The sequence below is a fragment of the Pseudogymnoascus destructans genome (genome assembly GCF_001641265.1).
Source record: "Pseudogymnoascus destructans isolate 20631-21 unplaced genomic scaffold scaffold_13, whole genome shotgun sequence".
Taxonomy (NCBI): domain Eukaryota; kingdom Fungi; phylum Ascomycota; class Leotiomycetes; order Thelebolales; family Thelebolaceae; genus Pseudogymnoascus; species Pseudogymnoascus destructans.
The window spans coordinates 690,594-705,720 of record NW_020167532.1 but is presented as its reverse complement, the minus strand read 5'-3'; the positions used below and the strand labels follow the sequence as shown (position 1 = coordinate 705,720).

At 49.0% G+C, this 15,127-nt stretch overlaps 6 protein-coding genes across 6 annotated transcripts; 2 read left to right on the top strand and 4 right to left on the bottom strand.

Moving 5' to 3' along the window:
- Positions 1-626: 626 nt before the first annotated feature.
- VC83_05394 (uncharacterized protein) lies at positions 627-4,639 on the bottom strand. Its single transcript, XM_024469016.1, has 4 exons — positions 3,921-4,639; positions 3,591-3,835; positions 899-3,526; positions 627-842 (listed from the first exon to the last, which is right to left on the bottom strand). Exons 2-4 carry the CDS (start codon positions 3,690-3,692, stop codon positions 741-743), a joined length of 2,832 nt encoding a protein of 943 aa, XP_024323376.1. The 5' UTR covers positions 3,693-3,835; positions 3,921-4,639; the 3' UTR covers positions 627-740.
- On the bottom strand, positions 4,616-5,865 carry VC83_05393 (uncharacterized protein). Its single transcript, XM_024469015.1, has 2 exons — positions 5,613-5,865; positions 4,616-5,548 (listed from the first exon to the last, which is right to left on the bottom strand). Exons 1-2 carry the CDS (start codon positions 5,814-5,816, stop codon positions 5,285-5,287), a joined length of 468 nt encoding a protein of 155 aa, XP_024323379.1. The 5' UTR covers positions 5,817-5,865; the 3' UTR covers positions 4,616-5,284.
- A 50-nt stretch (positions 5,866-5,915) lies between these two features.
- On the top strand, positions 5,916-7,520 carry VC83_05392 (uncharacterized protein). Its single transcript, XM_024469014.1, has 3 exons — positions 5,916-6,164; positions 6,337-7,283; positions 7,330-7,520. The coding sequence occupies exons 1-3, from the start codon at positions 6,031-6,033 to the stop codon at positions 7,506-7,508; spliced, it is 1,260 nt and encodes a 419-aa protein (XP_024323378.1). The 5' UTR covers positions 5,916-6,030; the 3' UTR covers positions 7,509-7,520.
- VC83_05391 (uncharacterized protein) lies at positions 7,521-8,843 on the bottom strand. Its single transcript, XM_024469013.1, has 2 exons — positions 8,500-8,843; positions 7,521-8,450 (listed from the first exon to the last, which is right to left on the bottom strand). The coding sequence occupies exons 1-2, from the start codon at positions 8,613-8,615 to the stop codon at positions 7,688-7,690; spliced, it is 879 nt and encodes a 292-aa protein (XP_024323381.1). The 5' UTR covers positions 8,616-8,843; the 3' UTR covers positions 7,521-7,687.
- Positions 8,844-8,975: 132 nt separating this feature from the next.
- On the bottom strand, positions 8,976-10,289 carry VC83_05390 (uncharacterized protein). Its single transcript, XM_024469012.1, has 2 exons — positions 9,890-10,289; positions 8,976-9,841 (listed from the first exon to the last, which is right to left on the bottom strand). The coding sequence occupies exons 1-2, from the start codon at positions 9,949-9,951 to the stop codon at positions 9,274-9,276; spliced, it is 630 nt and encodes a 209-aa protein (XP_024323380.1). The 5' UTR covers positions 9,952-10,289; the 3' UTR covers positions 8,976-9,273.
- Positions 10,080-11,228, top strand: VC83_05389 (uncharacterized protein; the record flags this gene model as incomplete). The annotated part of the gene is made up of 3 exons (XM_024469011.1): positions 10,080-10,170; positions 10,616-10,751; positions 10,808-11,228. The coding sequence occupies 3 exons, from the start codon at positions 10,080-10,082 to the stop codon at positions 11,226-11,228; spliced, it is 648 nt and encodes a 215-aa protein (XP_024323239.1).
- Between the last annotated feature and the right edge of the window lie 3,899 nt (positions 11,229-15,127).

Here is a 15,127-nt window from a genome sequence, read left to right as displayed (position 1 = left end):
GAGAGTCACTCATTTTCACGGCAATTATCACCATATCAAGCATGAAGACGAGTATTTCAACGTTAGCATTTGTGCGGCTTGGCTACACTTGGCAATACTTGGCATGTATCTGGGTAAGTATCTGAAAATACCGGGATACTCAGGTATTTTGAGAATGAGCCCAGGTAGGTAATTACCCAGGTAATTACCTGAACACCACAGGTAATCAGGTATCTGTGCCGCACACTGAACTAATAATATCGGCTGACACATTCTTCTTTCATGAAACTTGACAGCTAAGACATTGATGCTATTTGTTCTATCTACGTGTATTCTATCTGCACACGGAACATAAGGTTCCGTGTCACTAAAATTCATCTTCATGACTATTTCATGGAAGATTATACTTTGCAAAATCTCCTCTCTGGACACAGTTCTCTCACTGTGACCTCTTTATCAGAGCGATGCTCATTCCCCAACACGATCCCCTCATCACCAAAATCACACCCCAGCAACCCCGTCCCTTCTTGATAACACCAGTATTTTGAATCAAGACTCGCCAAGAATTCAGAACCACCGTCATTTATGGCCAGCCAAGCGAATCCACCGCTTCGGAAACGCGGTCTGAATCTTTCCCCCCCCCCCCCCCCCAGTTTCCATCTTTTTCGTCTTCGGGTCGTTCCATCATAAATGCAACATTATTTGCCCAAAACACTCCCCTATTGCGCCAATGCTGTGTTTGTCCCGAAGGATCTTTCTATTTACAAGTTGTAAGTTGCTCGCAGAGCTTGTTGTTCTGCAGCTGGAAGCTGGTTGAGGAAACCATCGAAATCCGGGATAAGAGACCTATATGCAGTCAAAGCCTGTGGAAAGTTAGCGACCCAGTCACAGAGCAGAACTAAGCTCGTAATAAACGTACCTGTGTAAACAAGGTGTGGAGGTTGGCCTTGTGTTCCGTGGTGAATTCGAACTCGTGCTTATAGTGTGCAATCGAAGTGAAGAAATGAACGAGGACGCTCTCCATCGCTTGTGGGTTCCGGCCAACAATCATCGTGAATCCAATGAAGGCGGAAACCTTCTCTTCCGTATAGTCGACGCTGTCCATCGAGTTCAGGAAATACGCTGCGTATAAGGCAAGATGAGGGGCCATGGCCTCTGAATTGTCGAGACCCAAACGCCCAAGTGCAATTCCTGCATTCTCATTCACGGAAGTGGGCACCTTGTTATTTCCGAGGATATCCACGAGGCGTTGGAGCAGCTGGTCGATATATGGTGCTAGAACTTTGCCGTGTCGAATTGCAATTTCACCTAACGACCAACAGGCGTTGTTAGTAACACTGAACCCATTCTCGATTTGCTCCTCCAATACTTCAGCCAGGTTGAGTTGCTTGAGAAGCACTGGCATTATACTTGGCAGGAATGGCCCCAGTTGAGGAGCAACACATTTTGCGCAGTCTCCGAGTAACGCATATGATGATTGGCGAACATCGCTGGTTGGGTCTTCCATACAGAAAGCCAGAAGCTCAAAGAAATTTGGCTGCGCCGTTGAAACGAGCTGTGCGGACTCGGCACTATCAAGGACTTGAATAATAGCACTCAAAAGATCCAAACTTGTGACCAAAAAGTCTTTATCAGGGCTATCGTAGATAGGGTTGGTCGCAGCGAGGGCGTGGTCTTCAAGGTTCTGGTGGATAATCTTGATACACCTAGCGAAAATATCAGGCGAGTAAGGCGTGAAAGCCGTCCCAAATGCTGCCGCAACGTATGATAAACATTCCAGAAGGGGAAACAGTTCTCGAGACTGGTCGGAAACCTTTCTCCATCGGCTAATGAGTGCAGGCATCAATAAGTCGATTAGTTCGGGAGTAGCAAGGCTAGGGCCAACGTGCTCAGCCAAGGTCTGTACACAGTCGTACAGTATGAACATGTTCTTCTCCTTGTATCTGTCGAAGCAGCGTACGAATTGGCGAATAATTGGGTTGCAGTAGGGGATGAGTTGTGAGCCAGCCTTTTCTTCGAGGTGTGCAAATGCGGATGCCCCTGCCTCCTGGACTTTCTTATTGCGGTCAAGCATTTTCATCAGAAGACCCTCCATCATTGGCACGAAATACCTTGCACGGTCGGCTTCATCTGTAAGACCAACTCCCCATGCTGAGTATCTTCCAAGGGTCCAGCAGGTGATCTGCCGTACAAGTGGCTCCGTGTCATTCAGTAAGCTGATGAGGTATGGTACTAGTTCTGGTAGGTGCGGAGTAACCACATCCATACACCCTTCTGCAACGGCACCAAGAGCAAGAACTGCGGCCTCCCGGTGAGGCCAGTCTTCATGCTTTAGATTAGTCATCAGGTATGGCAGAATTGACTCGAAGACTGGTCCTCGGAAGTCCGTGGCAAAGACATCCAGTGCAGCTGCAGAGCATTTTCGTAGATTCCACTGGTCTTCTGGATTGTAATCGTCCTCATCATCCGACTCATCAATTTCGCCTTCATCGAGATCATCAAAATCGCTTCCTCCAGCCACCTTTTTGTATGCGTCGCCATTCTGTGCTTCGGCCGCTTCACCTTCGAAATTTCTGGCGTCCTTTCCACGAGCAAACGTAGGTTTAATATCCTCAGCCCTGTCATCTTCTTCTGCATCATCAATAACACCACCCAAATCGGCGATGTCGTCCTCGCTGTAGACCATGCTATCTAATAGGACTGGAATAATCCGATCAAGGTATGGCGCAAGGGCTTTCCACAGTTCTTGGTGCTCGCCCACACTAAGCCAAAACTCTGCTGCATCGCAAGCAAGATCCTCTTCGTCAGTTTGCTTTTGCTGGGCAATAATGTAATCGACCAAACCGCCGATATATGGCAGAACCTTGTCTGGGCGAACTTCCACAATTGAAACGAATGCCCGGCACACTTGTCTGCGAACATCTGTAACAGGATCATTGGCTAGTTGGAATAGATGGCCTAATAGCACATCCAAGTTGACTAGAATAGCCTGCGGCTTCTGGTGTATGAATTCATTGATGCTCATCAGAGCTAACGTCCGAACCTTCGGGAGTGGGCTTTGAGTAAACTCGACTAGTTTGGGAATAAGAACATTGAGCGGGCGTTGGCCTTGGTAGTCATTATCCAGCAGTTGCTTGTTGTCTTCGCAGATTTTGCTCAGCGCAGACATGGCGCCTTCTTGAGCCACTTGGGTGACATTTCCACTCCCATTGCTCACCAGATCCATCAGGTGAGGCAGAAGCTCTGGCCACGCAAGTATTCCACCACGCTTGACAATTTCAGTGATGACAATTCCTGCATAAATTCTGATCTGAGCATTCTTGTCTTGGAGCGCAAGTGGTAGGGTAGACCGAATAAGCGCCAGGCTTGACTCCGGTATCGTTTTATATCCCGTCCTAATGTTGTTTTTCAGAGTAATCGACGCCACTGCCCTGACGGTATGGTATTGGATTTCCGTGTACGGGAGTCCTGGTGGAACGTCGGGACTGGTGAATAGGTACGTGAGATAGTTGTTGATGTCAGGTGAATTCTGTGCTTGCGCCAGCATCTAGAACAAACGTTAGTTCTTTTACCCCTCAAAATATGCGCTTTTGCCTCATGGGGAAACATACCAGTTCAGCTTGTTTTTGCTTCGTCTTGTCGTGCCCATCGGTCGAATCTTTCAGACACCCCGCCAACTGCCCCAAGGCCTCGTCAGTCGGCTGCCACGCCATGGCAGATCCTGAAACCGGAGGTATTTCGACTATCCTTATAGACCAATTGAAATTTTCAGCTTGCTGTATATTCGCAGCGTCTGAATAGCCCGCTTCGGTCACACGGGATGTCTTGTGGGACGTCAGAAACGTTAGATCGACATCTGTTCATAGCCTCAAAATTAGCTGGGGTTCCAGATAGAGGGGTTGAAGCAACGCAAACGCCACTTGAAACGAAGAGGGCGATACCTATAAGGGGCTGAGTACCGGCCTTGTATGGTTGAAGGTCGTGGTACCTTCGGTGTCTCTTAGGAACTGTAGACTTGCTCCAGATTCCGAATCTGTTTGCTCAATCGGCGCTTCGTGAAAGCGGTGGTGGGTCCAACGGGTGCACGCACAACGAAAAAGATGTCGCCTCTTCGTGGCGGTTAGCCAAATATAATAATTTTGAAAGATGTATATCGGATCGCGAGAGCAGTAGGACGGTAATTATGCTGTCAAATACTGAAGCCGACAAATATTGTAAGATTTCCTGGAATTGACATCGTCGTCTCTGATGGTACGGGCAATTCTGATTCGCTTGCGATGGCTGAGGGCCATCAAATGTGTCCACCAAAGTCAACTTACCCCTCCAAAGCCAGCAGCTGTGACGGCGGAACAACCGCTCCGTGACCGCACCTTTTATCTTTTATGATATCCTCAACTCTGTAAAAAGCAATCCTATGTTTTATCTACATATTTTGAGTAACATAAAATATGGGCCACTATTCGCTGCTGCTTTATTGTAACCGTTCCCCATGAACGCACATAATTGTGTGTTCGCTCTTTGCCATATCTGCGCTGTGATGCTTAAGTCATCACAAGTCCATAAGTTAGAGCCATAGTATGGATCCACAACCTTATAACTTTCCGTTTTTATCAACCTGCAGATTTGATGGCACTCAAGGGCTACTCCTCCTCGACATAACTATCAAATTTAGCGATTTTAAGACTTCTTTTTACATAGCTTTTCTGGCAATTAATAATAATGGGAACTAAATAGTATCGGATAGGAACGCTGCAAATGCAAATACCTATGTAATTTGAATTGGCATATGACATATGTGACCACAATCACTGACATTAACTGTATGTTCGTTGAGGCCTGGCCTACTGATGAGTCGTTCTTTCGTCTGTCATACAAATTTGGGATACACAAATCTGGTATTTCATCTGTATTACTACAGCAGAGCAGGTAGTAATCTTAGCAGAAGAGAGGCACACCCGTTTCCATGCATATCCTGCCCTCTAAACAAGGGGGTGGGTGAGCTGGGCATCATGTGAGAATCGAACTGCAGACGATTCGATATACTTTCTTGGCTTTCGCAGTGTCTCACGAACCCCTCACACCAGGTAAGTTCATGACGCACGCCTTCCCGCACGTTGCGCAAATGCCGTGTAAAATGGCGTTCATAGACACTGGACGACAGTGCTTCATTCTCAGACCACAGCATAGGCCTATATGCCCAATGGCACGCTTGAGAGCCACAAATGGGTTCGGTTACAGATGACCTCCATCCCAGACGAGTAGTTTGCAGGTTATTGATTCCAGTGTGTTTGAAAAATGTGCATTCTCATGAAGCATGTTTGATTTCGACATCGCTTGGTTGACTGAGATGGTCGACCTCGGCCATTACCACTTCCACAACAGCCTTAAACCCGGCCATCTCTTCCTCGACGGTCCCTCCCATGCCTGCGCTTGAAAACTCTATTGAATTGCCGACATATACGGGTATCTTGCTTTTCCTTGCTAGGAGCTTGGCTAGGCGGGTTGTGAAATCGATCGAGGATTCGTAAGTGTAGAGTTGGGTACACAAGGTCTGGCCTGGATTCACCCGCTATAATCGAGGTGTCAGCTTCTGGATAACTTCGTGGGTCCATTTCTTCAGGGACTATACTCACATCTGGTAAAGCATAAACAAAAGACCCCAAAGCAGGTTTGGTGGCATTCTCCCCTCCGAAAACTGTGGTCAACAGAAGGAGTATGGAGGTCGCGCTGATTGTCAGACGGATATAGATTTTAGTTTGCGGTGCATTTGGAAGCGGAATCGCGAGTTCAATCGGCTTTCCTGCCCGCCATCCGGTTCGATCCAGAGTTTCAGCCATGTTGTAACTGTCCAGTGGTGTGAACCTTTGGTGGGAGTGGATGTTTACATGATGTGTATGTAGGGACTCTGGAGGGGTCCATGGTGACGAAGGCGGTGACTCGATTTTGCCAGCCTGGTACCTCGCAACTGCCAAATGCGGAAACTAGACACATTCAATGGAGAGAAGTTGATAATGTGCATAGTTCGTCCTCTTTCTTGTCTATGATTGCGTGATGTCCCATAACATTGAGGAGTCCAACTTCTCGTCTGCATCAAGTGATGCGGATGAGGGGTGGGGAGGCGTTGCGGAGGTCATGGGGGACGAAGAGGAGCAGAAGGTTTTGTTTCAAGCGCTCGATTCATTCCTGTACGTTTCTCCTGTTTCTCAGCCTTGTCTGGCATCGAATTCTTCTTCTGCGGTTATCATTTTAAATGCCAATGAGCCTTATCTTGTGGATGCTCGTGACGTGCTTCTGTGCCCGGTTCCAGAAGCGCACACCACACCAATGATTCTCCAAGAGCTGATTGTGTGTGAATAGTCAATATACCAAGATTGCCCACTATAACACAACGCATATGAGAAGGCAATCATTCTATGCCCTCCCTCAGAAACACTGGGAGCTTCTTGCAGCCCCTCCGTTTTCCTATTTAAACACCCTCAATGCGGTGGACGATGCCATTGACAAAAATGGTGAACTCGCTGCAGCTATTCTCCAGTCAGGTCTCGAATCGTTCGAGTCTTCAATGGATTTTGACAAACTTAAGTCGTCTGAATTGTGGAAGGGAGTGGCAAAAGCAGGCGACCTTGACAAAGCGAGAAGCACAATTCGCCAGTTCTATAGAGACTGGTCTGCGGAAGGCGCTGTCGAGCGAAAGGCATGCTACGGACCCGTTATGAATGATCTGAAGGCAGAGCGTGTGAAGCGCGGTGGCAAAACCATGAATGTTCTGGTACCTGGCGCTGGGCTTGGACGCCTCGTTTTTGATCTCTGCTGCGAAGGCTTCAACGTCGAAGGCAATGAGATGAGCTACCATCAGCTCCTTGCTAGTTCTTACATCCTCAATTACTGCTCCGGTGCTCAGGTCCACACAATATTTCCTTGGGTTCACAACTTTTCCAATCATCAAAACCGTTCTCGGCAACTGCAATCATTTAGAATTCCAGACATCCACCCTGGGACGGCGCTGGACGAAAAGAATAGCGCCGGAAACGGTACTCACAAGGCAGGCGAGATGTCTATGAGCGCTTCTGACTTTATCTGTCTATATAACGATGAAGAACATAAGGATATGTTCGATGCTATCGCGACCGTTTTTTTCATAGACACGGCCCCGAACTTGATCCGGTACATCGAGACAATAAGGAATTGTCTTAAGGCAGGAGGGATATGGAGCAACATTGGCCCTCTCTTGTGGCACTTTGAGAACAACGCCCCTGGCTCCTTTGGAACCAAAGATGCTGGCAAAAAGATCGTGGAGACCACTGGTAAGCAACTTGACGCGCAAGGATATCATGTTACTGACTACTTAAGGTATTGCTGACCCTGGGAGCATTGAGTTGACAAATGAAGAGGTTATTTCTCTGGTCGAACACTTTGGGTTCAAGGTTGAAAACAAAGAGTCTGGTATCAAAGCGGGATATATCCAGGACGATGAAAGCATGCTCCAAAATACATATCAAGTTAGCCACTGGGTGGCAAGGAAGCTTTAATCTGACAAGCACTTAGCTTATCGAGTGGAAATTCGCATATATGAGCTACCCATAGATATAGAATATGGCTTTTAAGAACATACGATCGTGGTCCGGCATACATTGTGCATGATAATAAACCCGATTTGAATATGCAGGTAATGTAGAGGTTGTATTGTGCAACCTCTACATTAATATCTCTACAACTTGGCCTTGTCATCTTCCAGCTCGCCCATGGCCCCCCTCGATATCACTTCTCCACCATCAATCACCAGTGTAGCACCGTTGATGTGGCTAGCAGCCCTACTAGACAAGAACACAACAGCTCCAGCCAGATCCTCCGCTGAGCCCAACCTCCTGTTCGGGTTTCTGCTGGCAACCTTCTCAGCGCCGCCGGCAAGGTCCAACAGACCATTAGCCATCTTAGACGGAAAGAAGCCCGGTGCAATGGCATTAACCAAGATTCCTCTTGGGCCAAGCTCAACCGCAAGGTTCTTGGCAAGATGGATAGCCGCAGCCTTGGAGGCCGAGTATCCGAAGGTAGCAGTATCGCCGAGACTTCCAATTCCAATACCGGCCACAGATGCGGTGATTATGACCCTCGACGTGTCCTGAACAGACGCATTCTTCTGCAGCAGCGGTGCGAACAGTCTAACAGTGTTGAACACACTCTTGACATTCAGGTCCATGACCTTGGCGAATGCCTCATCTGAGTGGGTATCGAACTTTTCGCCCCAAGTGGCGCCTGCGTTCGCGAACAGGATATCGACGTGATCGGTGGTCTTGCTGACCTCGCGGACGAGGTGTTCAACTCCGGAGAACTTGGCCGAGTCGGCTGGGACCGAAATAGCATGAGCACCCGGCTGCAGGTTTGGGAGCTTGTTGAGAGCTGCGACGGCCTCGTCGCATGCCTTGGCCTTGCGAGAGGTGATGTACACCTTGGCGGCACCGGCTTGGAGGAATCTGTTTGTAGTTGTCAGATGGGTTTATCAGGATGAAGTTAATCACATACCCTGATGCAGCGTGGAGACCCAGGCCACGGGATCCGCCAGTAACGACGACGACCTTGCCTTTCAGGGAGAATAGAGAAGGGAAGTCATTGAGAACGGTTTCGGCAGCGGCAGCCATCTTGATAAGAGGTTATCAGTTACGTCGGGGTTGCGTAGTCTGGAGGAATGACGACGAATTCGCAAAAGTTAATCAAAACAATTTATTTACAGGCGGATGTGGAATATATATGAAGACGCAAAGATGCAATAGCAGATCCCAATGGAACCATACCTAAACGGTAGGGTACGTGCGGAGAAGCGAGGTCGGAAGAGCCGAGCGTAGTGGACGTGCCTCGGCATTTACCAGTGGAAATTTGTGTGTGGGGTCCTATGTGTGGGGTAGCCGCAGCAACTTCTTAGAAATCAGAAAATGAGAACACGGCGGCAGTGGAGTTTGCTCTCATTTTTATGAATCGTGGTTTCTCCAATGTTCGTTAGATGAATATTATAATATTGCTGTGTAGTTTATCAATGGGAATCTGACGCAAAACTAACCACGACGAGGCAGCCGACGCACAGTCGCGAACAGATGGAGAGAAGTCAGGTTATAAATCTGCCTCATATATCTAGCTTTGCTTGGTCGGTTGATATAATGCCACAGCAACCCCCAACAGCTGTTGTTAGTCCTCCATTATCCACAAGCACTGCTCATAGTCCTCATGATGTCGTGATGCCAGCATCAGTCCCATCCTATCATACTCGTCCTTCTTGGCCCTCACGCCAACCTCCTTCTCCGATCACTCTCGCGTGGAAAGCAGATGACGATTGATCACTGTATCGGAAATGCGCGCCTCAGCTAACAAAACAAGCACAGGATTTCCGCCCGGCAGATCAGGCAGAGTTTCAAGAACAATGTCAATAAAACCATCCGTCAGGATCCTCTTGATGCCGATACCATAGCTCTGTGCCAGACAGACGCACATGGTGAGGGGCTCGTATATCGCTACCCCTGCCTCGTGGACATCGTATGCTGCGCAGAGATGCAGGAATGCCGTGAGAGCTCTAACGCAGTCACTGATCACTTGATATGCCGCCGCCACAGCACCATCACCCTCTCGTCCCCAAACCCCAGCTAAACTGTAAGGGAAAGTAGCAGACCCGTGCTTGACGTAGTCGATCAGCACAGCGAACAACTTGGGATCAACAGCTGGTAGATTCAAGAAGCCAGACAGAGCTTGCGCAGAGGTGCCGTTGAAGTAATGTGCGAAGATGCGAGAGTAGTAGCAGATCAGGTCTTTGGGAAGTGTGAACGGGGACTGACAATCACGACCAGCGTAGATGGTGACGACCTGGCTATCGCATTTCCTGCCTTTGTTAGTTGGGCTTCATGGAGAAGGGGTGGGGTTGCGGTACTTTCTGAATTCATCTTGGGTCAAGGGCGTGACTGCTGGTTTGAGTGCCATTTTTTTGGGCATGAGTGATGAGGTTGAAGGTTAGAGCACGTCTTCGGTTGATGGTTTATGGTGGCAGGTGCTCATGCTGGAACATGGAGTGAATAGTGTGAAGGGTTGATACTTGTGTGGCCTGTAAGGAAGCTATTCACATGTCTCGCCATGTTAGCAACTCAATGGCGGGGGGGGCTCTTTCTGTTCGCTACATTATAGCTATTAGGCAGGCTGTACTCCAGAATGAGGGTAAGGTACTAAACAACAACGGACAGCAATGTTTATAGACGCATGTGAAGGACGAATATATGACCAGTCCAGCCTCCTACCTCTTATTGGCCATGAACCATCTCTGGTGTTCCAAATTGTGTGCTTGATGATGTGCCTTGGATTATATTAATTGTCTCTGGGTGTGACTGCCAATGTTCCAAAAGTCGACGCGTGATGAGACGGGGTAACTCAACTCCGCTGTCAAGCTGTCAAGCTGTCAACGTAAAACATACTCTGTCTCAGAGAGTTAGGCGGCCGATTTCTACGTTTGACATTCGACCAAATTCTATATCGAATCGTCGCAAAATTAATTCGTGGATGGGAGACGGATGAACTCGCGATACTTTGGTGACGAAGTCAAACTGGCACAGAAGTCGTCCGCCAAGCCCTCCTCCACCTTTCCATCACCACCCTCGTGGGGTAGGGCGCGGCGTCCTCTCACGCCGCGCCGTATCCCCTCCCATCACCCACCCCAAACTCCAGGTCATAATCCTCGCCAATTTTGCCATCTACCCACCCGACATCCTCACCCAGCTCGACGGCGCAGAAGCGTGCATCTGGTACCTACAAACCTCCCCCAACCCCCGCTTTCGCACACATTCTAACACCCCCCAAGGACCCTCGGTATCAAAACAGCCTCCGTCCCCGACCAACGCCTTGTCTCCGTAACCTGCTCCCTCGCCCTCACCACTGCCCTCACTCAACTCCACACCCCTCCTTCGCACCCATCCGCTTCCTCGTCACCGGCGGCGCGCTCTCAATCTCCGACCCCAACTCCTCCGCACTCTTCATGGGCCCCGCGCGCAAAGTCAAAGGCGAGGCTGAGATGGAGATCCTCGCTTTTGCAGCGCGCCCGGAGGATAGGGAGAATCGAGGAGGTGGTTACGCGGCCGGCGATGGTGCATGCGCCGGGGTCGGTGGTGGGGGGGCTGATGTCGGGGCTTCCGGCTGGGTTGAGGGGTGTGGGAATGAAGGAGTTGGCGGCGGTGACTTTGGATATTGTGCGTAAGTGGGGGGATGAGGGGAAAGCTGGATAATGCGGAGTTGGCGAAGAGGGGGGTATTATTAGTCAAGGCTGGATTGGAGGGGGATAAATAGGGGGGTTTCAAAGGGTGTTTTCTGAGGGTTGGATTCCGAGAGTTGTATGTTGAGGAGTGGATACTAATGATTAGACACTGGGGAGTAGGTGCTGAAGACCGAATTTGGATTAGGGATTTGTTCGCGAAGTAGGGACCGGCGTCATTATATAGAGGTGACTTGGAATATAATAGCTTTGTTTTGGAAACAACGTAATCCTATGTCCCTCCTCCCGCACCTCCCGCATGGTCCTCATGGCCAGCTATTGTATATCCCATTCGGTATCATCGCTATCTCATTCATCGAGAGACGCATCAGAATCCCAATCTCTAATAGGGTCCTTCGCAACAATGATCCATCCGTAGCTCTCAATTTGCTTTCTCATAAAATCGCTTGGGTCGTTCTCATACACCTCGATAATGATATCCTTCAGAGGTGGAAAAAAAGCTCTGAAGTGAGTATCGATTAGGTCAATGCCTCTGCAACGATCTCCGAGGGAGTCAAACAAACTACGTATAGGATATGTGATATACCGGGACGTCGAGAGAGTTTTTATATCGGTGCAGCCTCTCTAGATGGTTGAAAGGATTTCGTCATCATTTTCCTTGAAGGTAATATTATCCAGTTCTAGGTCGCAGAAAATCGGAAAGTCGACATAGATATGTCGGATACAGTCTGCGTTATCGCGGCCAATTTTCTCGAGGAACCGGGAAATGCACAATGGAGTGTCATAGAAAAATCGAAGCGGTTCTGGTACAAGAGCAATCTGGCTTCGTTGTAGATGATCTTGTTCACCCCGGGGAGCCCGGGCAAGAGGTCCCACCCATAGTCAGAACTCAAGGGGGCGGACAGGTCCTTCGATCAATAAGCATAGCTCGTATATCTTGTCGCGAAACTCGCGGGGAAGCGTGAGGAAGTTGGCTGGCATGTCTTCAGTATGGTGTGTTTTGAGGGTAGGGGGATGGGTTAAGACGCTGATGTTATTCTTTGTTACATAAAGAGTAACAAAGAATGTTGTTACTCTTTGTATAACAAAGCCACCTAGATGCTAAAGGGGAACTGTGGATAACAGTAGTATTTACAGCGATTATAACTAGAATAAAGTCTCTTAATTACTAAAGGCCGTAATTCTCATATCTGTGTTCCGTCAGCTCCTTCATCCATCGCTTCCATTCTGACTCAGTATCGTGATGGCTTTGCGATACGTATAGCATGTCTTCTGAGTCTATATCGATACTCATAGCTTGCTGCTCTGGATCTAGATCCTCATCTTCGAAACTATTAATAACGTTTGCTGCTTGAATATCAGACTCGCAGCCTGAATATCGGTAGAAGCAGTCCTGCCACTGTGCCTTTGCCCTGTTCTTTTTGATCGATTGTGTACTGTCTTTCCATATGATATTGAAAACATTGAAATTATACCGAGGATCACAAATTGTAGCAATCGTAGAGTGACTCTGTTGCTGATTCGTAGCTAGAGTATAGTAATAATTAAGCTTCTTTAATGCAATCGAAGTAGCATTAGCAATTGGGCTTCGTTCTGGTAGCTCCCTTCTCATATCTTCAAGCTTCTTGACATTCTCATATACTGCAGAACAGCATAGTTAAGAGTTGGATAAGAAGAGCCCTGTAGCTTCTCAGTTAGGCGGATAAAGATATAGAATAGCTTTAATAAGTCATGTAACGTAGCCCAATCTATTGCTGTTAAAGCGATATCCCTCATACTAATATCAAGTTGCTGTAATGTGCATAAAGCTGTAATCGGAACCTGAAGTGTAAGGACACAGGGCACCCAGCTCACAGTAATAGCATATGAGAGTGCAAGTCGGAGGCTAAATGGATGCTATCCTATAGGTCTACTACGAAGGATACAAAAAAGATGATGAGGAACCCCGTTGGGTCAATCCCCTTAAGTACCCGAAACGGGTCCGACTCGGCTAACCTGCCCTAACTCTCCCCACGTGACTGTAACCTGCCCGACTCCAATCCTTTCCGTCACTGAGGGCGGAGGCATCCTTACACTACCCCCCCTCTTAAGAGAGTGTTTTGTCCGCGAAACACGCTGTGAGAATCATTTCCGCAACATCTCCGAATGGTATCTGTGAGAAGAGCATTCTATGTTGGCAGGAATTCTGTTTGTAATTGCATCTGTAACAACCCTGTTTATGTGCCGTGTCGGGAAGGTGCATTGTATGTCATGCTAGAGCTGTGCCATATCGACTCCGTTAGTGTGCGAAACCAGAGTTTGCTTTGTTCGCTCTGGGGTACATTCGTGGTGTCCGAGTGGACTCTGAATCGCATCCGCAAAATGTTCGGGTTGAGCTTTGCTTTGTTCACTCTGGGGTGCATTTCTGGTGGTCCGAGTGGACTCCGAATCGCATCCGCGAAGCGTTCAGGTTGGACTGTCCTACGTATGAAAGGAGAAGTGGCTGCGCTAACCCAATTTGGAGTTCATTGTTGTAAGCCAGACTATGAGTACGCAGCCGCGTCCACTTCTTCTTGTTGTCTCCAACAACAACGCCAGCGACCACCCATCTGAGAACTGTAAGTGACCCCTTCTCGTGGATTGTCCGACGGTGCACTGACAAATTGGATAGGATATTTCCAATCCACAAGAACGAGTAGGTGATGGGAACGCGTTGGCGCGGGGGTGATAACGTGTGCTGGGCTGACGGGATTCTGCGCAGAATTCCAACTTTTGCAATGCCGATTCCGACTCCCACAGGAGCTTTGTCGGGCATGTTCCATGTCCTCTTCCTGTGTGTAACGCTGACTTCTAAATGATAGAAGACACAGAGGTTTCTTGCGTAAGGTTGACTTGACAGAGGAGGCAGGGGATTAGACACAAAGGCTTTCCAAGTAACACGTTACAGTATTGTAAAGAATACTATATTGAGTTGAGCACGAAGCTCCTATGTAAGGAAATACTATCTACTTATATAGTGGCGTCATGCCTCATGGGTAATCTGGATAGTTGGCGGATAGCTAGATATTCAGGATAGTTCGTGGATAGCTCAACTATCCAATATCCACTAGTTTCTGCAACTATCCATTAGTCCCGTCACATGGCAGCCTACCCTGCTTACCCCCTGTGACTCACACGTCACGTTACTAGGCCCTGGTCCTGTAACCATGACATCATGTTACTGTAGCCATAACACTGTGCTGCCTTCGGGCCAAAGCTCGTGGCATCAAGGACCACGATTGTGTCTGGTCCCCCGCCTTCTCCAAGTGCGAGTACTGCATGGCGCAGCACTCCACCTACGTTCTGGTGAGTTCCCTTGTGGTGTTCTGTCTCTGTTGGCTTTTGCTAACCATTTGCATAGCTGCCCTGGTTCCTCGACGAGGAATACTGCGTCCTTGCTGCTGCTGAAGCAGCAGATCCTTGGGACCCCGTCGCCGTCGAAGCCGCTGCTGCAGAGGCAAACCGGGTGGCCCTTGTAGCTCCCCAAAGTGTCCCGAAATTCCACTCGGCCGCCGAGCGAAACTCCTACGAGGAGCTCCGCGCAATGCATGCCGCCCTCGAGGCGGGTCTGGCTGTGAGTATCCCCCTGTCCTGTGTTGTTTCGGTGCTGATTCAGTTCAGCAAATCTGGTCATCACTGCGCCATCTTCGGATGGAGCAGGGGAGTGTGCCGGCTCTTTTGGGGGAAGTGGTGGCTGCCGTGGGCAGGCTTCCTGCCGTCGCTGTCACCACGACAGTTCCAGACTGCGCTGGGGGGAGGAAGAAGGGGGGTGGTGGGGGTGGTGAGGTTGAGGGGGATGTGTTTGGGGCCCAGTATGGGGTGGAGGAGGATGGGGCATAGGATGGAGGGAGGCCCTGTGTCGGAGGGGACTCGGACCTGACTCTTCATGTGGGG